General features: G+C 43.5%; 1 protein-coding gene across 1 annotated transcript in view; it reads left to right on the top strand.

Moving 5' to 3' along the window:
• SIMC1 (SUMO interacting motifs containing 1) overlaps positions 1–27,671 on the top strand; it is a 1,791,957-nt gene that overhangs the window by 661,046 nt on the left and 1,103,240 nt on the right. Inside the window, exon 4 of the mRNA XM_044069369.1 lies at positions 23,595–23,752. Within this exon, the coding sequence (XP_043925304.1) occupies positions 23,595–23,752 (158 nt within the window). The remainder of the gene's footprint in view (positions 1–23,594; positions 23,753–27,671) is intronic.

Genomic DNA, 27,671 nt, shown 5'->3' with positions numbered 1-27,671 from the left:
GAAGTCAGAGTTAAATATGAGTTCATGCAGGTATAATTGAAGAATCCTTATTGTGTTAAAAACATTTGCTATTAGACTGAGACAACAGAGGTTGTGATTAATTATTGCAATATTAAGTAGTGAGGATGGAAGTAGTTTTGGTAGGGGACCAGTAACTGCAGTAGAGCTGTTTAATCAGTATTACCAAAAGTTTCATCAGATGCAGAATGATGGGTTAAATATGAACGAAAAAGTACAGATTATTTAAAAAGGTTTAAAGTTGACAAGACTTAATAGGAAAGAAACAGTAGCAGTGACGGTTGACATAACACAGAAAGAAATAAACTAAGACCTCCAGTCAAAGATCCACTGCCACCATGGGATCTGAATCTCATCTTGGAGACCCTGACAAAATCACATTTCAGGCTCCCTTGCTGGAGTCTATTCTCCTCTCACCACAATGCCAAATACAGCAAATTCTTTGCATTGAACCCCCCTACCCAGAAGGAAATCTTCATCTCAGCATTGGCCTCCAGGGCTTCTTTATATTTACCCCCCTTACCCAGAATAATTTCAGAACTACAGGCCCTGTCGTCATCCCCTCCTTAAATACTTTTTCTCAAAGATAGGGTATCCCTTAGGACTAATCCTTTGTTTATTCCAATGGTGTATCCCTTAGGACTAATCCTTCATTTATTCCATTGGTTGTTGCAGAATCTAAAATATCTCAACCACTTAATCTACCTGTATTTTTCCCAACTACTCTAAAAAAGGTGAATATCTTTCACACACCTTAGATGTTTGTAGGCAGTTGTTTCTGCTTACACAGAACCAAGCCTTTCAGTAAAGATGCACATATTTCTGTCTTCTTTGCTTCCAATAAATGTAGACAAAAGGTATTGAAGTTTCTCTCGCCATATGGCTGTCAGACTGCATCTCTTTCATTTATACGAATCAAGCCAAGTCCTTACCCTGTAAACCAAAAGCACACTCCACAAGGGTAATGGCTACTTGTCCAGAGTTCTTTAGGTCTTCCTCAGTGTCATTTATGATGTTGCTATCTGGTCCTCCATGTGCACTTTCATCAGACTTTATAAACTAGACTGCTTCTCAAGGGCTAGACCACCTTAAGATGTTCTTCGTGTCTCACTGTTGCAGTCATCACACTTGGGTTATCTGCCTGCAGGTAGCCCTCAGTCGGCCCGAATACCAGAGTCTTGGGAGTTCTGCGTCGGATGCTGTCACCTCTTCCATGACGTCTGGTCATCAGGGGTATAAATATACAGCCGACACCATTACATCAGCTTTTCTTGCCGAGCGGGAGCCCAAAGCAGAAGCAGTTCGCAAGTGCTGGTCGGCCGTTACCTGAAATTTTCGTTATTCGAGTTTTAAACCTGAAGTCTTCTAAAGCTAAGTACCCCATTGGGGATCCTTTTTTCTTGCTCTAACTGATGTCAGGAAAAAGTTAACAATTGTCTTGCCTGTGGAAAGCAAATACCTGACAGAGATTTTCATTCTTACTGCGTCACCTGTTTAGGCCCAGACCACGATGTTCCTCTCTGTCGGTTTTGTGCCTTGTTCAACACTTTTCTTCATCAGGCTATCTTTGTCGCTAAATTCTTTCGCTTTCGTTCTCCATATTCCAAAATGGCTTCAATAAGCCATCCAACTACCGATCTTCCAAAAAAACGTAAGGATAAACACAGAGGCAGACTGCATAGGTCCAAAACTGCCGACAGTGCTTCTGTTAAGCTAGTCACCAGGCCGCTGGTATTCAGTGAGGAGCTTTTGCATCCCCTGATACCCGCTTCTACAGATTCGTTGGCCTCTACTGAGACCCATTCAGAGTCCGGTATGCCGCAAGATGCTTCTTCGACTATGGAACCTGCGGATGTCTCTACCTTGGATGGGTCCAGAGCCGCTGTGCAGGCACCGGCTTCTGAGGGTGTATTCAGACCTTCTGATGTTCATATTAAACCAACTACTTCATTTCTGACTAAAACTACCGAATTTCTCAGGCCCAGAGTTCGCATAGTTCACACTACGCCTAGGAAACCTACAACCAAAGTGCATTCTCAAGCTCCCATGCCACAGAAACAAATGTTTAGAATGGCTGAAGACCTTATTACTTTAACTAGGGGAAGCCAGCCTTCTCCTTTTAAAAGACAAAGAATTGATTTTCCTTCTGATTCTGCAGACCTTGAGTCCGATGACTCTGAGCCCTCTAATTACCAGGACATACCCTTATCTACCTATGAGGATTCTGATGCAGAGGATTCCATTCCATCTGCCTCCCCCCAGAGGATTTTTCTTTCGGTGAAACCTTGCATACCTTAAGGGAACATTTCTGCTGGGAATGCCAGGACTACCTACATTCCAAAAAGAGACTCAGGGAATTTTTAGACTTGCCTCAGCACAGGCCTCTAGCTATACCACCTGTTCTGGAGACTGTAGATGATGTCTTCATAGAATCCAGTCTTATCCCTGATGCTTTAAAACCAGCTCCTAGAAAGCCTGACAGGTACTACAGAGTACCTGACTCTCGCAAATTTATTTTTAAAAATCCCACTGCGGATCCAAAGACCATTTCCCAGGGACCTAAAGGTACTAAGGCTACTACAGCCAAAAACCCTACCCCTTCGGACATGGATTCTAGGGCTTTAGACAGATGCGGAAAGAAGGTATATACCTCTGCAACCTTTGACATCAGAGCTTTAAATTGCCAGTTTCACATGTTGAAGTACCAGCAGCATGGAACTAATTAAACAAAAAAATGTTGTTGATTCCTGATTGTGCAGAAAATAAAGATTTGCAAGAATTAATGCATTCTGCAAACCAAGTTGGTAAACATACTTTGCAGTGTGGCTTTGATGCCTTAGAAGCATCTTGCAGGGCTGCTGTCATGGGGTTTGTTCTGAGAAGGCATGCTTGGCTGAAGGAACAAATCTTGCCAGACCATGTCAAAGCAAAATTACTAGATGCTCCATTAAACCAAGAAATATTGTTTGGCACAAAAGCAGAAGAAGTTCTTAAAAAGATGGAGGAAAAAGCTAAATCTATGCAAACTGTTGAAGATTTCCTACAGGTGCAGCCACCTAGATTCAGTAGGCATTGGCCTTCAAAATAATTGTCCTTTCCAGTCCCTCCCAGACCTTCTCAGCTCAAACCCAGGGGCAACAGACCACAAAGACTACAGTCTTAGCGTATGCACAGTTCTAAACAATGGAGTGCTCCCACCGCAAAAACAGGGAGTGGTAAGCCACCCCTTATGGAAAAAGTTCACAATGACTTGTTCTTCATCCTGCCCAGCCATGCCCAAATGCTTGCACCCCTAGGAGGAAAACTTGCCCTGCATGCAAAAAACTGGGAACACATTACCCAGGACTAATGAGTCTTAAACATTGTATCCCAGGGATACAGATTCTACTTCCACTCACTGACAACCCCAAACGGATTACCAGATCTTCCTCCAAACCAGTGGGCAGAGGCTCAAAAGCAAATACTTTCTCTTCTCAGTATCAGGGCTATTCAACCTGTTCCAGCAGAGCAAAGGGGACAAGGTTTCTACTCCAGACTGTTCCTGGTGCCCAGAAAAGAGAACTCTTGGGGCCCTGTCCTGGATTTGTCAATTCTCAACACCTTCCAGGTGGTACCAAAGTTCAAAATGCTTACACTCCAGCAGCTGCTTCCTATGCTAGACAAGGACTTCTGGCTGGTCACCCTAGACTTAAAAGAAGCTTATCTGCACATCTCCATAAGAGAATCATGCAAGAAATATCTACGTTTCAGGGCAGACTCTATGCCCCAGTTCTCTGCACTTCCCTTTGGCTTATCTACTGCACCCAGAGTAGTCACAAAGTGCCTAGCTCCAGCCATTGCATACTGCAGACAGAGAAATATTTGAATATACCCATACTTGGACGATTGCCTGATTCAGGCGGAAAGTCAGGAATTGCTACTTCAGCACCTGATGTTTGGAAAGAGACTCCTCACATCTCTGGGGTATACCATCAACAAAAAGAAATCACATCTGGTACCCAGCCAAAAGATTGTATTCCTGGGAGCAAGCTTGAACACAACTTCCTAAATGGCATTCCTCACTCCAGAAAAGCAGGTTTATTTGACAAATTACTTCAAACTACTGGCCACCGAAACCCAGCTATCTGCAAGAAAAGTACTGCAAGCACTAGGGTTCATGGCCTCATGCATCCTCTTAATTCCATATGCAAGACTGCATATGAGAAAACTTCAGTGGTACTTAAAAAGTCTCTGATGTCAACATTCTCAGGACCTGGAAACAGTGATTCCTATCATTCCTTGTCTAAGAACAGAGTTCCTTTGGTGGGCAGTGGCTTGCAACCACAACAAGGGACTCCCTTTCACTCAACCCCCCGACGCCCAAACCCTGACAACAGACGCATCAGACTATGCATGGGGGGGCTCACATGGCAAGCAAATGCATTCAAGGCAAATGGAGCCCAAGCCAAGTGCACCTGCATATCAATCAAAAAGAAAAGTTAGCTGTACAGACTGCATTGACAGCCTTCAAATACCTTATCCTTCCAGGACAACTCTTGATAAAGATGGACAACACCGCCATTATGTGGTACATAAACAAGCAGGAGGGAACTCATTCCTACCCACTCTGCAGGTTAGCCATGACTCTGTGGAACACAGCCTTGTGCAATCAAGTGCTCCTGCAAGCACAATTCCTGCCAGGCAAACAAAATTCACTGGCAGATTACTTAAGCAGAAATCTAATGGACCCACACGAGTGGAAACTGAATCCCAACTCATTCAAGCTTCTAATCCACAGCTGGGGGACTCCAGAGGTGGACCTCTTTGCTTCCCCCCCAAAACCATCATTTGAGCACATTTTGCACCAGAACTCCCCACAGCCAAGCATGGAAAGTGGATGCTGTATCCTTTGCATGGGAAAATCTGTCAATCTATGCGTTTCCCCCTCTGCCCCTCCTCTCGAAAGTACTACTCAAAGTCAAACAGGACAGGCCAAGGACAATCCTTATTGCACCAGACTGGCCACACCAGCATTGGTACCACTTTTACGCAGTCTGACAGCAGTGCCACCCTGGCACCTGCATCAGACCCCCTCTTTGCTGTCCCAGCAGGAGGGTCAGATTTTGCATCCTCAGCTGCAATCCCTGAACCTAGCAGCCTGGCTTATTCCCTGAATACATCATCAGCATCCCTCGGTGCTAGATGTCATCCTTGAGGCCAGGAGGCCTAGTACTATGAAATCCTATTCAGAAAAGAGGAAAAGATACTGTTCTTGGAGCCATTCTCAGGGAAAGGACACAGCCGTGCCCACCTTACCTCAAATCCTAGATTATCTAGTAGAGCTGCTCCACAAAGGCCTCTCCTTCTCATCAATTAAGATTCATGCTTCTGCCATATCAGCTCATTACAATACTGAGCCACCCCTCTTCTCTTACCCTCTGGTCAAACAGTTCCTGAGAAGAGTTATCAATTTAAGACCCCCAAGGAGAGCTTTCACTCCTGCCTGGGACCTCAACTTTGTACTAGAGAAGCTCATGCTTCCTCCTTTTGAGCCTGCTGCTACAGCAGAATTAAAATTCCTCTCTTGGAAAACAGTCTTACTTCTAGCCATCACTTCAGCAAGAAGAGTGTCTGAGTTACAGGTCCTTATGGCTGTGGAACCCTTCATTATCTTTCATGCGGACAGGGTTTCCGTCAGTCCTAACCCATCATTTATTCCTAAGGTGGTATCCAGTGTGGCTTTAAACCAATCCATCCATTTACCAACCTTTTTTCCTAATCCTCAGAATAAAGGGGAAAGGATTCTGCACTCCTTGGACGTGCACAGACAGTTCAGGTTCTACCTTGACAGGACTAAACCTTTCAGAAAATCTGACCAGCTGCTAGTCAGCTTTGCTACAGGGGCAGCGGGCAAGGCCATTTCAAAGCAAACAATTTCCAAATGGATAGCACACTGCATCCATTTCTGCTACAAACACCATGGAAAACCTACCCCACAGGGGATCAGAACTCATTCCACTAGGGCTACCTCAGCAGCATTTCTCAGGGGGGTCCCTACCAGAGACATCCTGGAAGCTGCAACCTGCAGTTCTGTACACACCTTCACCAAGCATTACCACTTACCTATTTTTTCTAAATCCAGAGCTGGATTTCCACAGCAGTCTTACAAGGCCTGCTAGCTAATCCTAATTCTTCTTCACTGCCTCCACCCTTCCTCAGCTTTGGGAATCAATCCAAGTGTGATGACTGCAACAGTGAAACACGAAGAACATAGTACAGTTGTGTACACTTGCCATAAATGCAGAGTGTATTCATTGTTGCAGTCCTGGTTTCCCTCCGTCCAGCCCCCTGACTTTTATATACTTTCTGCCTATCTTCTTTTTTGCCCATATCTTATGGCAGTGGTATTTACTTTTTACTGGAGGTGTTCCACACCATGTAATTGCTTCCTATTTTGGGGGCTCGTGACATCTGGGGCAAGAAAAATTGATGTATTGGCATCGGCTGCATGTTTTATACCCCTGACAACCTGACGTCATGGAAGAGGCGACAGCATCTGATGCAGAAATCCCAAGACTCTGGTATTCGGGCCGACTGAGGGCTACCTGCAGGCAGATAACCCAAGTGTGATGACTGCAACAGTGAATACACTTGAACATCTACATTTATGGTAAGTGTACACAACTGTACTGTCCTACTATCATAAAAGGTCTCCTGTCATGAGCTTACCCACTACTCAATGTAGCTGGGATTCTGACTCGTATGTCAGATTGGATGGACTGAATGAATAGGATACAAAAGTTATGTACTTACTGTAATGCTAGATCCTTTCATTCATGTCCATCCAGTATGATAATCTTCCCACCTTCTCTCTTTCTCTTGTAAGACTTGAAGGAATGTTTGATTCTATAAGAGTCTCTATTCCTCAGGCAGCATAGGGATAATTACTTCTTCAGGTGTCTATCAGGAATCTGAAGTAACTAGGACAAATGCATTATGAGAGGGAACGTTTTTAAGGTGCTGAGGGCTGGAGCACTAATGCAGCCAGTTCAAATGCAACAAGCAGCTTGAGGACTCCCATGTCATATTAGATGGACCTGATTGAAAGGATCTGGCATTATGATAAGAGCATAACCTTTGATGTGATGTTGTTCAGTCTCGCCGTTCATTCTTCACTGATGGGTTCAGAGCCGATCCTTGGCTCCGACATGGCCGACTAGCAAGCTCAAAGTTCTCCAGTAGCTCAAGACCCCAGCCCTTATCCCACAATGCACTGCTGGAATTACCTCAGATCTAGTTTGCCGCAGCACAGATCTCTTGGTTTCCGGTGTTGCTCGAGACTTTATTGGGAGTTTTCAACTTTCAGCAAGTTATATTTTTCAATTTTTATATATCCTTGATCTGTTTGTAATAATAATAGATATTACTAGCTAGTAGATAGTTGTTTTTCTGTGTTCATACCCCTTTCCTCAGTAAAATCTATCTTTGCCTTCAGCCCTTTGGCCTTAGGATCCCTTTCTTTAGTTGTTAGTCAGTGTTCCCTGTTGGGACTATTGTTATTGGATTTCTTAATCCTGTTTATATTGATATAGTTGTCAGTTGCCTCTTTTGGGCTGTGTGTGTTTGTGTGAGTTAGTTAGTTAAAATTTCTAAAATAGCTCATAGTTAAATAGTGTGTTCCATTTAGTGGAAATGTCTGAAGAAAAAGACAAACATCCAAAGTCTGGGTTTAAAAAATGCCCAAACTGCGGACAGAAAATGTCAGTCATGGATGCCCATGTGCAGTGTGTTTACTGTTTGGGTGAGGTGCACCTGCAAGAGTCATGCAGTTTCTGTCACTCCTTTTCCACCAGAGTGCTAGCGGAAAGGAAGAAGAAGTTAATTGATATGGATATTATCGAACACCCTTTTTCTGAGGCATTGTCTGACCAGGATGGAGTCAGTAAATCATCTAAATCTTCCTCTGAATCTAGGTCTAAAAAAGGAAAAAGGTCAGAAAGTGTGGTGACTTCGGCTCCACTGCCTTCGGAGCCGACAGTCTGTTCTTTTCAGAACTGGGACACTGCTCTGGAACTGGTTGCCAAAAAACCTCCATCCATATTGCTCCAGTCGGCTCCATCTGTTCACTCTTCCAGGTCCTCTGTCAGCCTTTCTGATCTGGATATGGACCGGCTGGTTCAGAAACTCTTAAAGGCACCAGGCCTAGCTAAATTGCTGTCTGCTCAAATCCAACCGTCCGAGCCGAAGACCACTACTCTTGAATTGTCTGCTCCTCATCCAAGCCATACCGGACCTTCGGAGCCAGAGGAGGCTGACCTGATGATTGTGGATCCCTTGGAGCCGACACCTGCTCCAGTGTCATCGACTCCATCTGCTTGGTCATTCTCGGCACCGACCGGGGACTCTAGGAGCCGACACTCTCCAGTCGGGTCCGGGGAGGATAGCCGCACCAACTTGTCGGTGCTGGCTCTTCCTCTCAGGGCCTAGGCTCGGGTGAGCTTGGCTCCTACCACGGGTTTGGAGCCCACGGCTTCAGTGCGGGAGGAGATTGCGGCTCCGTCGGAACCGTTGACTCCTTTTCATCGGAGCCAAGGTGCATTCGAAGCCATGACGAATGTTGTCTCCTAAGACTTCCTCATCTCAAGGTCTGGCCTCTTTTTCCCCTAAAGTGCCTGTGTCAGTTTCTGTCTCCTCCGGTCATCACAAGCGTAGAGACCCTGAGCTTCAGGTAACCCCACAGGGTGCTCCCTGCTCTTCTGAGACCTCTCCAGAAGTTCCCCCTGAAAAGGTTCCCAGGAAGAGATTATGCAAGAGGAGGCATTTGGACTTCCCCCGGGAGTCTCTTACATCGGACACCGACTTGGATGAATCAGAAGGGTCCCCTAGATCCCCCTCTGAGGACATCTCCTTTGCGGAAATTCTTGAAATTCTTAGGCAGAGGGGTGATTGGCAGTCCAAGAGCCCTACTGAGGATGAGTCGGTTCTCCTGAAGGCGTTCGGGTCTCAACCTTCCACCTCTTGGGTATCTCCGCCCTATGATGAGCTTATGGATTTGGTCTCTCGTAGGGTGTGGGAGTCACCAGAATCTATGGAACCTGTTCCTAGGAGGCCTAATAAGTTGATTTCAGCCCCTGTGGATAAGTCCTTTTTGACCAGGGGAGTCCCTGTTGATGCCATGGTGGTGGCGGCAGTCACCAAAAAGTAAATGTCTGAGACTTCCTCATCTATCCATCCTCCTAACAGAGAATCAAGGATCATGGTTAGATATGGGAAATGTATGTTCAGTTCAGTGACTTTGGCGACAAGTTTTATATACAGAAGGTTGGCGTGGCTATGGGCACTGCCTGTGCCAATAGCTACGCCAATCTAGCACTTGTACAATGGGAAACTGAGAATATTTTGACAGGCAATGTTTTTGCTAAGTCTACTATATGGTACAAGCGTTTTGTTGACAATATTTTCTGTTGTGGCATGATAACGAAGATAATTTACAGCAATTTTTAAATTTCATTAATACCATTACTCCCTTTTTGAATTTCACATACAAATACTCAAATAGATAAATAGAGTTTTTAGATGTAAAGGTTACAAGAGACACACTCAATTATGTTCATACCTCCATGTATAGGAAACCCATTAGAAAGGACAATGTCCTACATAGTAGTAGCATGCATCCTAACTACACTAAAACCAATATGATCAAAGGACAGATAGTTAGATGCATGAGGCTATATAATGATGATGATAGTTTGTCTCAGGTACTTACCCTGTTAAAACATGAATTTATTGAAAGGGGATATAAAGCCAGAGATATAGACAAACAAATTAAAGTGGCTTGGAATGAGAGAAGAGAGAAGTACAAGCCCTATTATGACAGGACGAGAATCAACCAGGATAACCAAAGTAACTATGCCACCAGTAACACAGTAACCAGGAACCTAGAGAATGATGTATTACGTATTCCATTAACATTTGCAAGTAATATCAGTACAGTCTGTGATATAATTAAAAATAATTGGAGCATATTGTTAAATGTGGATGAACTAGAAGGTGTCATAGGGGCTACACCATCTTTTACCGTTAAAAACAACATGTCATTAAAAAGACAGTTGTGCTACAAGAAGTTAGATGGAGACCACTATGCAAGGTCTGATAGGCTAGGTACCTTTCCGCGTAGAAAATGTACAGCCTGCCCCTTCATATTTGGAGGGGGGCAGTATACACGCCCGACTAGAAAGTTCAGCATTGATGCACGCTTTTATACAGACAGTCATAGTAAGAATGTCGTATATTTTGGTCTCTGTACAAAATGCCCAGCCTACTATGTAGGCAAAACTAATCGGCTGCTCAATGATAGAGTCCTAGAACATGTAAGTGACATTAAAAATAAAAAAAGAGACAAGTGCGTTAGCGATGCATGTTATAAAGGAGGGAGCCACACACACCTTCAAATTTCTAGTGTTACAAATTATACAAGAAAATAAAAGAGGTGGGAACATGAATAATAAGACCGACGCCTCAGAACAAGAATGGATAATTAGATTTCAGGCTGACAGACTACCTGGACTAAATAGTAAGGTTTCACTGAAACCTTTTCTCAGGAACAGGGCTTTGAAACATTGATATTATGTTTAGTCACATCTTTTAACATCTATACATATATTCTACAGTTTTAACACTATCTAACTCTATAGATTAAGCTTTTACAGATGTTCATCGTGCATACAGCTGCAGTCATAACAGATGGGTTCTCCTGCCGTCAGGCGGGTCCTCGGTCTGCCGAATTCCAAAGTCTAGGTCCGGCGTTGGTTGTCGTCGCTTCTTCCCTGACGTCAGTGCGACAGGGGTATAAAAGAACCAGCCAACGCCATTTTCTCCAGTCTTTCTTGCCGTGTGGTGCCCGAAGCAGAAGCAGTTCGCAAGTGCCGGTCGGCCAGCTCCTGAAATTACAAAAATTTTGCAACAGAAGTCTTCTTGAAAGCTAAGTACCCCGTTGGGGAAACTTTTCTTGCCTCAGACCGATGTCAGACAAAGTTAATAATTGTATTTCATGTGGGAAGCAAATACCGCATAAGGATTTCCATTCCCTCTGTATTCCTTGTTTAGGTCCAGACCGCAACGTCTCGGTCTGTCGCTTTTGTGCTACATTCAACAAACTCACCATTAAGCGTCGGGCAGAGTTCGCCCAACATTATTTTGGCAAAACATTTAACTATATTATGTCGTCGGATACTCCGACTCCAGTTTTGTCTAAAAAGCGCAAAGATAAGGACCGACACACGAGGTCCGCGGCCTCTACCGACACCACGCCAAAGCTGACTACACGTGGTCCGGTTCTTCATTGGTGGTGTCTCCTGTGCCCGAGGTCGCATGCTCCTCGGCCCACACCCCGACTACAGATACCGAAGCCACTCTTGGCGGTGAATCTCAAAATGTGGACAGGTCTACCTCCTCTCAAGGTGTCTTCAGACCTTCATCTTCTTTTTCCATCAAGGCTTTCACTAAGTCTAAAGCAGCCATGCATTCTAAGAGACAAGCTACACAGGGCCCATCTCCAGGCCCCATGCCTAAAAAACAGATGCTTAAAATGGCTGAGGATTTAATTACTCTTATCAGGGGTTCTCAACCCCCCCCCCCTGGACAAAAGGCCCAGAGTGGAGGAAGAATCCCCCTCCTCTGATCAGGGCTCCATTATTTCAGAGCACTCTGATGATCAGGAACATTCTTACTCCCCTTTTGAAGACTGATGCAGAGGAGTCCATTCCCTCTGTTTCCCCCCTAGAGGATTACTCATTTGGGGAAACTTTGCATACCTTAAGGGAACACTTCCACTGGGAAGGCCAAGATTATTCAGATTCCAAGAAAAGACTTAGGGAATTTCTCTTGCTACCTCAGCACAGACCTCTGGCTATACCTCCTGTCTTGGACATATTAGATGATGTGTACTCGGAGGCCTGCCTTAACCCGGATTCTCTACCTCCAGTCCCAGTCAAGCCTGACAGGTACTACAGGGTTCCTGACTCACACCAATTTCTATACAAAAGCCATGCTGCTGACCCAGAAACCATCTCACAGGGCCCCAAGGGAATTAAGGCCTCCACTGCTAAAAATCCATTACCTTCCGAGAGAGATTCCAGATCCTTAGAAAGGTGGGGAAAAAAGGTATATACCTCGGTTACCTTAACCATGAGGGCATTAAACTGTCAGTTCCATATGCTAAAGTACCAACAGTTTTTGTTATCACAATTGAAAAGTAAAATGTCACAACCTGAACAACCAGACTTGAAGGAGTTGCAGGATTTGATGCATAGTGCAGAACAAGTGGGTAAACATACCTTACAATGTGGTTTTGATGCTCTAGAGGCCTCATGTAGAGCTGCTGTTACAGGATCAGTCATACGTAGACATGCCTGGCTCAAGGAACAAACCTTGCCAGATCATGTCAAAGCTAAATTACTAGATGCCCCTCTACAAAAGGATGTATTATTTGGTACTAATGCTGAGGAGGTCTTAAGGAAAATGGAGGAAAAGGCTAAATCAATGCAAACTGTGAAAGATTTTCTACAGGTACAACCCCCACGTTTCAGTAGAAATTGGCCTTCCAAAATTTGGTCCTTTCCAGCCACGGACAGACCCCAAAGAGGTAGATACAGGTGCCCGAGGGGCAGAGGGCAATCCCAAGGATCGTTTAGAGGCAGACAATGGCAAGCTCCTACACAAAGAGGTGGTGAGGATAACTCGCAACCATTCAGAAAGCAAGCCCAATGACTTTCCCCTTTGCATGCCAAGCAAAACTCAAATGGCAGCACCCTTAGGCGGAAAACTGGCATTATTTTCAAAAAATTGGCATATTGTCACAAAAGACAAATGGATCCTGGACATTATAAACAGAGGCTACAGATTCCATTTTCACACCCTTCCAAAAATGAGAGGCATGCCAAACCTGCCACACAATCAAAGGGCAGAGGCACAAAGACAAATTACAGATCTCATAGACATGAAAGCTATTCAAGAGGTACCTACGCACGAACAAGGTCAAGGTTTTTATTCCAGACTATTCCTGGTACCAAGGAAGGGAAAAGATTGGAGACCTATTTTGGTCCTATCCATCCTAAACACATTTCTACTCATACCAAAATTCAAGATACTCACTCTACAGCAGCTTCTTCCCATGCTGGGCAAGGAGTCTTGGCTGGTAACATTGGACCTCAAGGAGGCATACCTGCATGTCCCAATCAGACAAAATTGCAGAAGATATCTCAGATTTCTTGCAGGTTCAACCCATTATCAATTCTCTGCATTGCCCTTTGGCTTATCTACTGCACCCAGAGTATTCACGAAATGCCTGGCATCAGTAATTGCCTACTGCAGACTTCAAGGGATACAAATATACCCCTATTTGGACGACTGCCTGATCCAAGCGGACAGCAAGCACATTCTTCTGAAACATCTGGCTTATGTAATAATGTTGTTGAATTCTCTGGGATACACAGTCAACAAAAAGAAATCAAGGCTAATACCCTCTCGGAAAATAATTTTCCTGGGTGCCAACTTGGACACAAACACCCAGATGGCCTACCTCACGCCAGAGAAGCAGTTGCAACTAACTCAGTACTTCAGAGCACTAGCAAATTGCACCAGGCTGACTGCAAGGAAAATCCTGCAGGCTCTGGGATTCATGGCATCTTGCATCTTACTAATCCCATGTGCAAAGCTGCATATGAGGAAACTTCAATGGTACCTGAAAAACCTATGGTCTCAACACAGCCACAGTTTGGAAACAATAATACCACTAATTCCATGTCTTCAAAAGGAATTTCTGTGGTGGGCTCAAGCATGCCAAACAAACACAGGTCTCCCATTCAGCAAGCCTCAAGCAAATCAAGTCATCACAACAGACGCCTCGGACTACGCCTGGGGGCCGCACATGACAGATCGGTGCATTCAGGGCAAATGGTCCCAAAAAGAAAAGCACCTTCACATCAATCAAAAGGAAATGCTAGCAGTAATAAATGCTATTACAGCTTTCAAAGACCTTCTGCAACTAGGTCAACTATTGATAAGAACGGACAACACCACAGTAATGTGGTACATAAACAAACAGGGAGGAACACATTCATACCCCCTATGCAGACTGGCCATGTCACTTTGGAACATGGCCATGGACTTACAAATCGAACTACAAGCACAGTACTTGCCAGGCAAAGAAAACACGCTGGCAGACAACCTAAGCAGAAATATGACAGATCCACACGAATGGAAGTTGCATCCTCAAGTTTTTACAGAGATAATCCAAGCATGGGGAAGGCCAGACATAGATCTCTTTGCCTCCCACAAAAATCACCAATTGACAAAATTCTGTTCAAGGATTTTCCATCCAAAGGCCTGGAGAGTGGACGCTCTCTCTTTCAATTGGACATCAATGACAGTTTATGCCTTCCCACCTCTTCCTCTGCTGCCCAAAGTTCTATTGAAAACCAGAGCAGACAGACCAAAGATGATTCTCATTGCTCCAGACTAGCCAAGACAACACTGGTACCCACTCCTGAGGAACCTGACGCATTCCCCACCATGGACCCTGCCTCTAATGCCTCTTCTCCTGACTCAGCACACCTTCAAAACTCTTCACAGTCAGCTAAAAACACTCAATCTAGCCGCATGGAAGATTCCTTAGCATCACAACAGACCCTACTCTCCAAGGAGGTGCAGGATGTCATTTTGGAGGCCAGAAGGCCGTCTACTAGAAAAGCTTACTCCGCAAAATGGAAACGGTTTTGTGTCTGGAATGAGAAAAAGGGCCAGGATCCTGGAAAACTGAATTTACCTCAAATATTACAGTATCTAGCTGAGCTGCTATGCACTGGACTTTCATTCTCCTCCATCAAAATCCATGCCTCAACCATTTCTGCAGAATACAACACTGATCCACCCTTATTCTCTCAGCCCCTCTTAAGACAGTTCCTCAGAGGGGCTAAGAATCTAAAACCCCCAAGGAAACAACCAATACCTGCTTGGGATCTCAATTTCATTCTGGAAAAACTGACCTTGCCTCCTTTTGAGCCAGCTGCCTCATCAGATTTGCAATATTTGTCCTGGAAAACAGCTTTCCTTCTGGCTATTACCTCAGCTCGTAGAGTTTCAGAACTACAAGCTCTCATGGCTGTGCAGCCTTTTATCATCTTCCATCAGGACAGAGTTTCCTTACGAACCAACCCATCCTTTACGCCAAAAGTGGTATCCAGGGTAGCTTTGAATCAAGCCATACACTTACCTACCTTTTATCCTAATCCTCAAAACAAAGGGGAGAGATTACTACATTCCTTGGACATCCACAGACAACTGCGTTATTATTTGGACAGAACAAAGCCTTTCAGAAAATCAGAACAGCTCTTTGTGTCCTATGCTATAGGAGCTCAAGGAAAGACAATTTCCAAACAGACAATCTCAAAATGGATAGCCCACTGCATACGCTTTTGCTATTCTTTTCATGGCAAAACTGTACCTACATGCATCAGATATCACTCCACAAGGGCCATGGCTACCTCTGCAGCCTTTCTCAGAGGAGTTCCTACCAAAGATATTTTAGAAGCAGCCACTTGGAGTTCTGTGCATACCTTCTCCAAGCACTACCACCTTTCACTATACTCCAAATCTAGAGCGGGCTTTGCCACTGCAGTCTTGCAGGGCATTCTGGCTCCTCCTAGTTCCACCTAGTGCCTACCACCCCTTTCTTAGCTTTGGGATTCTACCCATCTGTTATGACTGCAGCTGTATGCACGATGAACATAGTACAGTTTTGTACCTACCATAAATGTAGATGTTCGAGTGCTAATACAGCTGCAGTCCAGGTTTCCCTCCCTCCTTCCCCTCTTGGGACAGGCCTATTGGCTAACATATCCTCATGCAACCAGATTGGGGTATTCATTCATGATGTATTTGCTTGCACTAATGTATTTTGATTATATGGCATTGCTTTATTACACAAATTTATGTATTGCCTTCCTTCTGGGGGCACCTGACATCTGGGGCAAGAAAAACTGAAGAAAATGGCGTCGGCTGGTTCTTTTATACCCCTGTCGCACTGACGTCAGGGAAGAAGCGACGACAACCGACGCCGGACCTAGACTTTGGAATTCGGCCGACCGAGGACCCGCCTGACGGCAGGAGAACCCATCTGTTATGACTGCAGCTGTATTAGCACTCGAACATCTACATTTATGGTAGGTACAAAACTGTACTTTTTTACATACATTTTTAGTCCATTATTTATATGATTTGATTGTTTATATAGTGTATGTCTTTTTAATTTTGATTTTCAAGATACTGTCAACTGATTGGATTTGACACAGATGTATCGTTATTTAAACAAGAGCAGCAGTTACTGTAGTATGTCTGAGGAAGCAGAGAGGACTCTGTGAAAGCGCTCACGTTTTATATATTTTTACTATTTTTTATTAAAGTGTTGTTTTGCCATGTGTATTCCAACGAGTTGGTGCCTTTTTTGGAATGTTTTACCAGACTGCAGAGAGATCTCCTTAAGGAGTTGGGAGATGCTCTTCAGGGTGCTGTAGCTTCGAGTGTATCCGACAAGATTGCTACTCAGCTCTCTACTCTCAATTCGATAGTCGACTCGTCCATGCGTCTTGTATCTTGCGCAGCTGATGGTGCGAGTAGAGCCCCAGGTACAGGAATCGCTCTTCGTAGGCATGCCTGGATGTGACTCTGTTCCTTCACAGAACCCTTCAAGTCTTCCTTTACTAATACCCCATTTGATGGCTCATCTTTGTTTGGGCCAAAGGTGAAGGAGACGTTGACCAGGTGTGAGCAAGAAGGAAAGACTCTGTTTGCCATTGGAGTCCGTTTTTTCACCCCCACTTGACCCTTTCCCAAAGGTCAGAGGGGAGGAAAGATGTGGTTCCGGAAAGCCCAAGGAGCCTTTCAAGACACACGTGGAGAGCCCCCTCCAGAGGCAGAGGAGGGGGTTTCAATAGAAGATGCCGCCCTCGCAGCAGAGGGGGTCCACAACACCAGGGTGACAGAGATCACTTCTCTGGTCAATCCTACCAGCGCTCCTGAAGGAAGGCCCGGCTGTCCTAGTCTGGAGGCAGTCGGGGGTCGCTTATCATTGTACCCAAAAGCCTGGCTAAATATAACAAACGACAGTTGGGTACAAAGTATCATTTCCAGAGGGTATTTCATACCGTTCTCCACCCAGCCTCTTCTCGTCAAAAAAATCCCGGACGTTCCACCCAGTCACATGGGACAAGCAGCAATAGAGGTACGCCAATTGCTAGAAAAAAAGAGTCATCCAGCCAGTCCCAGCAGACCAGACAGGATTCGGAACTTACTCAAGATTTTTTTTGGTTCCAAAGAAAACAGGGGACTGGAGACCCATTTTGGATCTCAGCAGACTCAACCAATTTATGAGAAAAGAGAAGTTCCAAATGGTCACGCTACAGTCCATACTCCCGTTTCTAGGGAAGGACAATTGGATGTGCTCGATCGATCTCAAGGATGCGTACTACCACATAAAGATGGCCAGACCATCCAGAGATCACCTGCATTTCCGACTGGGAGCCAATCATTATCAGTTTCGAGCTCTGCCCTTTGGTCTCACTACAGCCCCCAGAGTGTTCACCAAGTGCATGGCAGTAGTCATGGCTCACTTGAGGTATCTAGGATTCCAGGTGTTTCCGTATTTGGACGATTGGCTCCTTACCTCCACCACCAGGCATCAACTTCAAGCGAGAGAGGCTACTTTGACACTCTGCGATCGGCTAGGCATTACAGTCAACTTTGAAAAGTCTGCCTTGTTGCCATCATAGCATATCGTTTTTATAGGGACAGAACTAGACACGTCAACCACCACTCTTCACCTTCCACCAGAAAGAATTTCTATTCTTTGCCAACACCTCATATCCCTGATATCAAACAACAGAGCACCAGCTGCAGAGGTATTGTAAGTTCTAGGATTGATGGCGGCAGCTATTTTAGCAATCCCGTTAGCAAGGATGCATATGAAAATCCTTCAATGGCTTCTATTCATGCAATGGTCTTACCAAGAACTTCCAATGAGTCACATAATCCTGATAAATTCCTGCAAGAAGGATCTTCAGTGGTGGTTGACGTCTCTTCATGTCGCAATAGGACGTCCTTTCATGCTCCCCCCTCCAGTTGCCACTGTGACCACGGATGCTTCCCTGATAGGGTGGAAGGGGGGGGCTTTTTCAGGGAAAGACTGCCCAAGGCACATGGACAGATCAAGAATCACATCTGCATATCAGTGTCCTGGAGATGAGAGCAATAATTCTAGCGTTGCAATACTTTCAGGACTCTCTTCCTCTAGGGACAGTTGCAATACAGACAGACAACATGTCAGTGGTCTGGTATCTGAACAAACAAGGCGGGACCAAGTCTTATCCCCTTTGCCGAGAAGCCCTCAGAATATGACAGTGGGCGCCGTCATCCCAGTGCTTTCTGTTGGCAATGCACATCCCGGGCAAATCCAACGTCATAACGGACAGACTGAGCAGAGCAATTTTATTGCCCCATGAATGGTCCCTCAAACAAGAGATTGCGGACAGGATCTTCCGCAAATGGGGCCAGCCTTCCTGCGACCTGTTCGTCAGTCACATCAACAACAAATGCAGAAGCTATTTTGCCCTGATTCCCACGCCAGGTCACGCCCCAAGGGATGCTCTTGTCCACGATTGGCCCCCGGGTCTCCTCTATGCATTTCCACCAATTCCCCTAATACCCAAATTCTTACAGAAAGCAAAATCGCTGGGACGGATGATCATCCTTATAGCCCCTCATTGGCCTCGGCAGATTTGGTTTCCGTTTCTTTACCGTCACATTCCGGAAGATCCATGGATCCTGGACCCGGTTCCGGACTTGTTGACACATCCGTCAGGGTTTCTTCATCCATCCTTGCAGACACTGAAGCTAACCGCTTGGCTGCTTCAATTCCCCGCATAGCCAGGCTCTATAATCTTTCCCATGACACTAGTCAGATTTTGTTGGCTTCCCATAAACCTTCCACTAGAAAAATGTAACGTAGTAAGTGGAAGAGATTTTCCATTTGGGCTTCTTCCCACAACATTGACCCTTATCAAGAGCCATTGTCTTCTATCTTACAATTCTTGACAGAAATCTTCAACAAAGGAGCAGCGGCTGCTACGGTGCGAGTGCAATTAGCTGCTACATCTAATTTCCGTCTAGGAATCGATGGTTTGAATATTATGGCTCACCAATTGTCTAAGGCTTTTCTAAAAGGTTCCTTTCAAAAGTGGCATCCAGTGAAAACATCTTATTCCCCCTGGAATTTTAATTTTATGTTATCTCATATCATTCTTCCTCCTTTTGAGCTTGCATCATCTTGTGAACTAAAATTTCTGTCATGGAAACTATCTTCTTAGTAGCCATCACTTCAGCCCGTAGAGTGCCAGAGCTCCAAGCCCTATCCATCAAGCCCCCTTATATGGTCTTCCATGCTGACAGAGTATCTCTCAGGACAACAAATCCATCCTTTTTGCTCAAAGTATGTTCTGAGAGTAACATTAATCAAGTCACTGAGTTGCCCGTTTTCTTCCGTAATCATACCAACAAATTGGAATATATGCTGCACAATCTCGATGTTCATAGACAACATAGATTTTATTTGGACAGAACAAAAAACATTAGGAAATCAGATCAGCTCTTTGTGTCCTTTTCTGAGGCCAGGAAAGGTAAACCAGTTGCTAAAACAACCCTGTCTAAGTGGCTGTCTGATTGAATCACCTACACATATGCTTGTCATAATATGCCCTTGTCTAGTAAGGTTAAAGGCTCATTCAACCAGAGCAGTTTATACCTCTTCAGCCTTTCAAGCCAAATTACCATTATACAACATCTGTGCAGCAGCCACATGGTCTAAACCTCAAACTTTTATAACTCATTACAAAGTGGATAAGGCCTCCAGGGACAGGGCTTCATTTGGTTCTACGGTTCTGAAGAGTGTACTTCCGTGAGCCACCCAAGATCAGGGTGCTAGAGAACGCTACCCATCAGTGAAGAATGAATGGCGAGATTGAACAACTTCACATAAAGAAGTTTTGTACTCACCATAATGTTCCATGTGAGTTGTTCTATCTCGCCTTCATTCTCACGTCCCTCCCTCCTTCCCCCTCCTGGCTGGCAGTTGACCTGGAGGCTGTCTTCATCCTGGTTTTTCAATGTGTCTTCATTCCTAGGCAGAATAATTATTGTACTTCTATATGGTACGCAACAAACAAGATCTGAGGTAATTCCAGCAGTGCATTGTGGGATAAGGGGTGGGGTCTCAAGCTACTGGAGAACTTTGAGCTTGCTAGTCGGCCGTGTCGGAGCCAAGGATCGGCTCCGAACCCATCAGTGAAGAATAAAGGCGAGATGGAACAACTTACATGGAACGTTATGGTGAGTACATAACTTCGTATTTCTCCTGAAGATAGTCATAAGACAGAATGTGAAAAAGTGTTAGTCCGCCTCCTGTTGTAAGAGTCAGTTGTGGGAAAGAGATGAGTATGGGTCAGGTGGAACAAGACCAGTGACCTGGCACTTCATCAGGAATTTCTGACTATAGAAAGGAAGCTAGAACTGAATGTGCCAAAAAACAAAAGAAAATATAAGGTGAAGGACCAGATGAGAAGGCAAGCAATGCGGAAAATGCATAAATATAGTTGCAAGTATAGAAAACTTCTGGAAGAACCTCATGTTGATCAGGAATGAACACAAGAATGGTTAAGGAGGGGCGAATTTAAACCAAGAGATGAAAGGTTCATATTGGTGGCCGAAGATAGTGGGCTACGTACACACTGATTTGCAAATTCCATTGAACATGTGAAGAAACAGACAAATGTAGGTTTTGTATTACCGAATTGGAAGCAGTCGCACACCTCATTGCTGGTTGTGACATACTAATGGCAGAAGGACTGTATACTGAAAGGCATAATAATGTGGCAAGACTGTTGCACTGCAGATTGTGCAAACATTATAGTATTGAAGTGGCTGAAAAACACTTGAAACATGAGCCACAAAGCATCATAGAAAACCATGAAGTTTATATCACATGGGATCACCCATTACCAACAGTTCAAAAAATAGACGCTAGAAAACCAGATATAGTGGTCCATGAAAAGAAGACAGAAGTAGCATTGATCATTGAAATCACCACAACCAGTGACTACAGTGTCTTGCTTACAGAGAGACACAAAGTCGTAAAATATCAGGATTTGCAGGCAGAAATGAGAGCAATGTGGAAGAAAGAGTCCCAACAGTAGTAGGAGCAATGGGTCTTATAAAAAAGAATCTACAATCGTATTTAGATGTTACTAATACATGTAATTTCATACAAATTGCAGAAGGAGTCATTACTGGGCACATTCCGGGGCTGCGAAGAGCACTTCTGGCTGACCTCAAAGATTGAAACAGCACTAATTTCATGATCTTTAATCATTCTTTGACTTAGGAATGGGGTCCATTCCCGTCATAGTATTAGAAACCCAAAGATTTGGAGAAATTGAAAAGTAAAGGATAGAAAGGAAGCTAGAACAGCAACTAACATCCAAGACCTCAAGAGTACAAAACTCATTTAAGGAAGCATTTACATAGAGGTGTACTGTAGTATGAGAAAAAGTCAATAATGAAAGCAGATATTGCTGATGCATAGACTTTGATGGATAAATATGTCGTTTGATCAAATAAATTACCATATATACTTGCGTTTGTCTGTTTCCTGTATAAATGAGGCAGTTTTGAGACCAAAATGCAGTAAAATGCATTGACCCCTGCATAAGCTAGGGTGTTGCTTTGTGATTCTGCACTGCAGTACAGTAAGACTGTTGTGCACACATTCCCTGATTTCTCACTTTATCCTAATCATCACTGATAAGGTAGAAATTTGGGGAGTGAATGAAAAAATACATCCATTTTAACCCCTTCTTTTTTCATGTAGCAACAGGACATGGCTAGCCAGTCTGTGTTCTGTTATTATGTAAGTTTGTCACAATGAATGATGTGTTGAGAAGTATAAATGACTGGAGTAGGTTGAAACTGAAATACTTTACTGTCATTTCAAGATTGGGTACTTATCGATGAATCACAGTGGCAAGCTTGAATTACTGTGGGTATTGCAAAGATTAGGGTGTGGTGTGCATCTGTAAATGATAGCAAATTAAAAAAATATAGCAATTAGAGTACTGGTGGCTGTGAATTACAGCAACAAATTAAAATACATTACTGTGACCATTATTTCTTTCACCTTTTCCGTGATTGTCAAAAGCAGTTACCAGTACATTAATCATTGAGAATATACTCTTATCTTCAAGGATGGTTTTTCATGTGCAGGTATTTATATTTTTGCTAGCAGGACACAAGATTCTTCCCTGAATTATTATACTATGTCACTCTTCTTAAGGCATATTCTTTGGAAAAAATTCCTTGACTTTTACATAATGTTAAACTGTCTGCCACATATATTTGAGGAGCCAGACCTAAGACCTAACCAGACCAGAAGTAGATCTCACCTCCTTTTGAATATAATCCACAAAATAGACTTACAAATCCAAGAACCAGCAATTCAACAGAGTGAACTATGTCTGTGTATATACTATGTTTTTTGTGTATGTATGTATATGTGTATATATATATATATATATATATATATATATATATATGTATGTGTGTGTGTGTGTATATACACACACACACGTGTGTATATATATATATATATATATATGTATGTGTGTGTGTGTGTGTGTGTGTATATACACACACACACGTATATATATATATATATATATATATATATATATATATATATATATATATATATATAGATACACACGCACACACACACACACACACACACACACACACACAGATGTATGTATGTATGTATGTATGTATGGGTCCAATTCAGATGATCGACTCTAAAAGTGAACTTCATGTGGTTGAAACAATATGCTTGACTTTCTGAAAATACGAAGTATTTGTATGGTGATCACTGTACAGTGGGGATTGGGGTAATTTACCCTTTTTCCACTGTTGTGCGTTCTCAGAGTTGGTATATATAATGTGCAGGGGGCCTTTGCTCCCCTGCAAAATTAGATTTTTGTTTTTTTTTTTGGCTTTTCAGAAAGTTGAAAGTATGGTCACAACGATATGACGTTCAACTTTCTGGAAAAATCAATGTTGTCTTATAGACCCATGTAGATACAGATACAGCTTCAGATGTATCAGTATGGATGTAGTTCATAATATTGAAACTCAAAATATTGAAACCTTTTTAATGCAGGGGGTCAAGCCCCCCTATTCCCTTCACACCCTCTGCTAATTACATATACCAACTCCTGGATCACACAACAGTGGAGAAAGGCCAATTTGTCTTTTTAATATCTGGAGTTTTCAATATTTTGAATATTGTTTAGTCTGTGCCCAAATAAGCATCAGAGGGTATGTATGCATTTACATAACCACACACACACACCAGTAATGTTAAATATCATGACATTTTAATGGTAAAAATAATAGTTAAAATGTATGCAACCCTAAGTCTGTATTTCTTATCTGTATCAAAGAGCTTTACAGATAAACCTCCTACAGCTCGTCTTTGGTTCCTCCAGTATGTTGTGCAGACCCTTGAAGATGACTTCCATGTTAAACTTCAACTACACATGTTGCCAAAATCCATAGCCAAAGGAGTTCTGTCTTGTGATGGCCATTTTGCAAACGTAAAGTATGACTTTTTTCCACTTTGTATTCCATTCTGATTAAGACACTCAAACTGGAAATGAGGAGTACTTATTTTGATTTTGACTGTTAATAATTTTAGTTTACTGGATTGGAGAAGTAGCTTGTTTCTGAAAAACAAAAACCTAGGAAGCTGTTGCCAGTTTTGTGACATAAATGCCCTGACTGCATTACAGGTAACCCATGTTTGAATAGTAGACTGGGTGCTGGAGGAACTATCTAGGCATGGAAGGAATTAGTGGTTGAAAGCCTGTTCACCTTCTTTAGAAGGAGGGTTGAGGGAGATTACCCATTTGGGTGTGAAAATATTGCAGACAGCATTCTGAACAATAGAGGAACAAGAACAACCTAACTTGATATTACAGTGGAAGTAAATATATGCACATTAATTTGTCTATCCTATTAAATATGTTAACTGTAGTAAACTTTTATAGCAGCATGCAGTGATACCCAAGGTAATGAAAGAGAAATTAGTAGGCTTTAAACGCAATATATCCAATGGTTGATAGAGCAGGCTAAAGCAACCAAGTCAGTCACAGTCAGCACTATACCTCTAAAGCTGTCAAGAAGCTTAAGAACAGCAGATGCAGTTATAGAAATAGAACCTGTTATAAAGCATTTATCAGCAGATGCAATTTTACATATTTGATTTAAACCTAGAGAAGTTGTAACCATTGTTGCAGCCACTGATGATTAATTATTTAAGCCATAACCCACGCCTGGGTGTGGGTAATGCTGGATTTACCCACAGTTGGTGTGGTTTGGTCACGAGGGTGAAGCCAGAGTGGCCTAAGAAAGACAACCGTGGGTAAATCCAGCATTATCCACACCAGAAGTGGGTTATTACTATTATACAATGACATTATTTAAGAAAAAAATACTTATTTTTCTTAAATAATGGCATTGTATAATGCCTCCGTGCTGCAATTCTGCAGCTGCCTTGTAGTCTGTGGCAGTTCTGATGTACTGCACATGCGTATGCTTACGCAGTACATCAGAGGTGTGTGTGGAAGCAACGGAGAAAGCAAGATCTCCGTTGCTTTTTAGAAAGTGTCTCGCTATGTTAAAGAAGTTTAACATAGAGAGACAGCTTTAAAAAAAGTAACAAAGATCTTCCTTTCTCCGTTGCTTTTTTTAAAGCTGTCTCACTATGTCAGGCCCACTTAACATAGCGAGACAGCTTTAAAAAAAAGCAACGGAGAAAGGAAGATCTCCGTTGCTTTTTTTAAGCTGTCTCGTTATGTTAAACTCCTTTAACATAGCGAGACACTTTCTAAAAAGCAACAGAGAGCTTGCGTTCTCCATTGCTGTAACAAAAAAAAACAAAAAAAAAGACTTATACAAATGGAAAAAGTCCGGGCGACCGGACCTTTTTCCATTAGTATAAGTCTGATTTATAATGGGCACGCTGACCAATCAGCGTGCACATTTTGTAATATTAATGGGGGGGGGGGGTCGTTGTATAATTGTCTATAAAGTATGGTCTTTTCCTAGTAACTAAGGATTTTCTTCATAGGGATTACTGCTGTAGTAGCCTAAGCTCTATGTGCTACATCCTGCTAAGAATATAACAGCAGGACAGCTTCCAAGCTTCAGGGCATCTTTCTCACATCCAAACCGTTAATCAGCTCATGTTGAGCTGCCTAAAAGTCATGTTTGGGTGCGAAGCCCTTAAGAGCTTTCCTGCTGCTGAAGAGAGCACTGTTCTGCTGGCATTCAAGGATCGATGGTCAGCTAATGCTGTTCCATTGCAGGGCAGATAAGTACACTTTGAGGAAGTAACTTTCCACTTTATTTTTTATGACAGAATCTGTAAAACTTTCCACTGTACTTTTTATGACATAATCTTTAGTTTTTTTTTTTTGATGACAGAATTTGTACTTTTAAAACATGAGCGTCTTTTACTTTTGTGGTAAAAAAAAGTTGTTAAAACTTGTTTTAAACTACGTTTTTCTTTTGGAAAAGGTGGTATATTTTACTGTTGGGAGGTTAGGGTGTTTAAAGTGATTTTTACTGTGTTTTAATAAGGAAAAGTTACTTTTTTACAACTTATCTATTTACCAAGTATTGCTACCATATTTTCTTGGGAATCCGGGACCATTTTCAGCTTAACCATGGAAGAACAAATCTGATATTGTTAATCCTCGTTCATTCCTTACGTATGGGTATCGGTTCTGAGCTCGGAACCGAGCCGGCCATTTTCCAAGCTCGCATCAGCTTCAGACTCTCGAGCTAAACTCTTACCCACAATCCCCCTCTCCCTGTTACCTCAGATTTCGTTTGCAGCATTGCCATTCGGTAGTGTCAAGCTACTTCTCTTGAGCTGAGTACAGTTATTTGTTGTTTAATAGTCTTTCAGATTACTTTTCTGTCAGAAAAGTCTATATCTCATTGTTTCTTACCCTATCGCATCTAGTGTACATATTTTCTTCAGGTTTTTCTGCTGCTTTCTTTACCCTTTTACCGTGAGGTATTCTCTGTTTACCATCGTTGGTAATCCTTCCCTTTTCTCTCATACCTTCGGGTATTCTTTGTACTTTTCTGGTACCCTTTTTTCTATTAAATAATCTGCTGTCATGGCAGATAAGAAAAGTAGTCCGGCGTTTAAGAGGTGTTCTGATTGTGGACAGAAACTACCTACTTCTGATGCACACTCTTTGTGCATTTATTGTTTGGGTGCGCCCACTTGTTTTTTGGTCCGCCCTGTACTATTTGTGAGAACATTTTGAATAGAACCTTATTGGAAAGGAGAAACAAGCTGTTACTGAAGGGACTCCTTAAATCTCCCTTTTCAGAGGCTATTTCTGGGTCAGAGGCCTCAACCCCTCCTAGAGCCCATAGGAAAATCTTGGATGTTCCTACCAAGGCTAAATCTTTGCCTTCGTCCCCGGCTGGGGACTCCCGCCAACCAAAACCTAAAAAGGCTAAAGTTTCGGCTGCAGAGCTCACTCAGTCAGCCCCAGTGCTTTCGGTGCCTAGACCTTCGGCACCGAGGCCTTTGGCTCCATTATTATCTTGGTGCCATCTTCTACAGCCTTCACTATATCGGCACCAGGGGGCTCCTCGGTTCAGACTATTACCACTGTATCGGCACTGACCGTTCAGTCGGCGCAGACCTTGACCATGTTGGCTCCGAGATCTTCCTCGGAACCGACGCCTTTATTGTTGACTCCAGTTTTTGTCGGTTCCAGCTTTGGTACCGACAACCACTTTGGCGCCGATCCCTGTGTCGGTGCACACCATGACCTCGGCACCGATGACTCCGGTGCAGACAGTCCAGTCTCTCTCGGCACCGGTGTCCTCGATGCAGACGGGTGAGATGGGCACCGAGTTTGCCTCTTCTGTGAACAGGCCTGTTTCTCCCTCAGTCTCCGTGAGGTCCACTAGAAGCCTTTCCGAACATGATGTGTTGCATCTTGTGGATCAGGTGCTCTTGGCCAGAGGTATCCCACCCCTCAGGAACTATCCTTCCTTGGGAGGTGATCACCCATCTCCAAAGACCACTTCTTATTCTCCTCCTTCATTACCTTTGAAGTCCATGGATATAGCACAGTCTTCCCCTTCTGCGGACCCCTTTATGGATCTCACTAAGGAACCGCAGTTGCCTTCATGACAGGAAAATTTTGCTATGACCCAGGATGTCAGTTGTGACACGCATAGTTTGCTGCTCCACAGCTTAGGGAAGGGGTGACCCCTGTCCTAGACATGCACTCCTCTTCAGGTGGACCAGCCTTCCAACTGATGGAGAAGACTTTTGCTGCTGCTGGCGATACTGGACTGTCTATACCTCCACCCTCCTTTGGTACATTGGTTTCACAAGTCGCACCTAACGGACACCGGGTGCAAGGGCCTCGGGGCATATTCCTACAGGAATCCCCTTTTCTGCTGTCTTCTCCAGCTTTTCC

Source organism: Protopterus annectens, chromosome 4.part0 (genome assembly GCF_019279795.1).
Source record: "Protopterus annectens isolate FY-2018-M chromosome 4.part0, PAN1.0, whole genome shotgun sequence".
Classification (NCBI taxonomy): Eukaryota; Metazoa; Chordata; order Ceratodontiformes; family Protopteridae; genus Protopterus; species Protopterus annectens.
The sequence above is the reverse complement of the archived record's forward strand: the minus strand, read 5'-3'. Positions and strand labels throughout refer to the sequence as shown.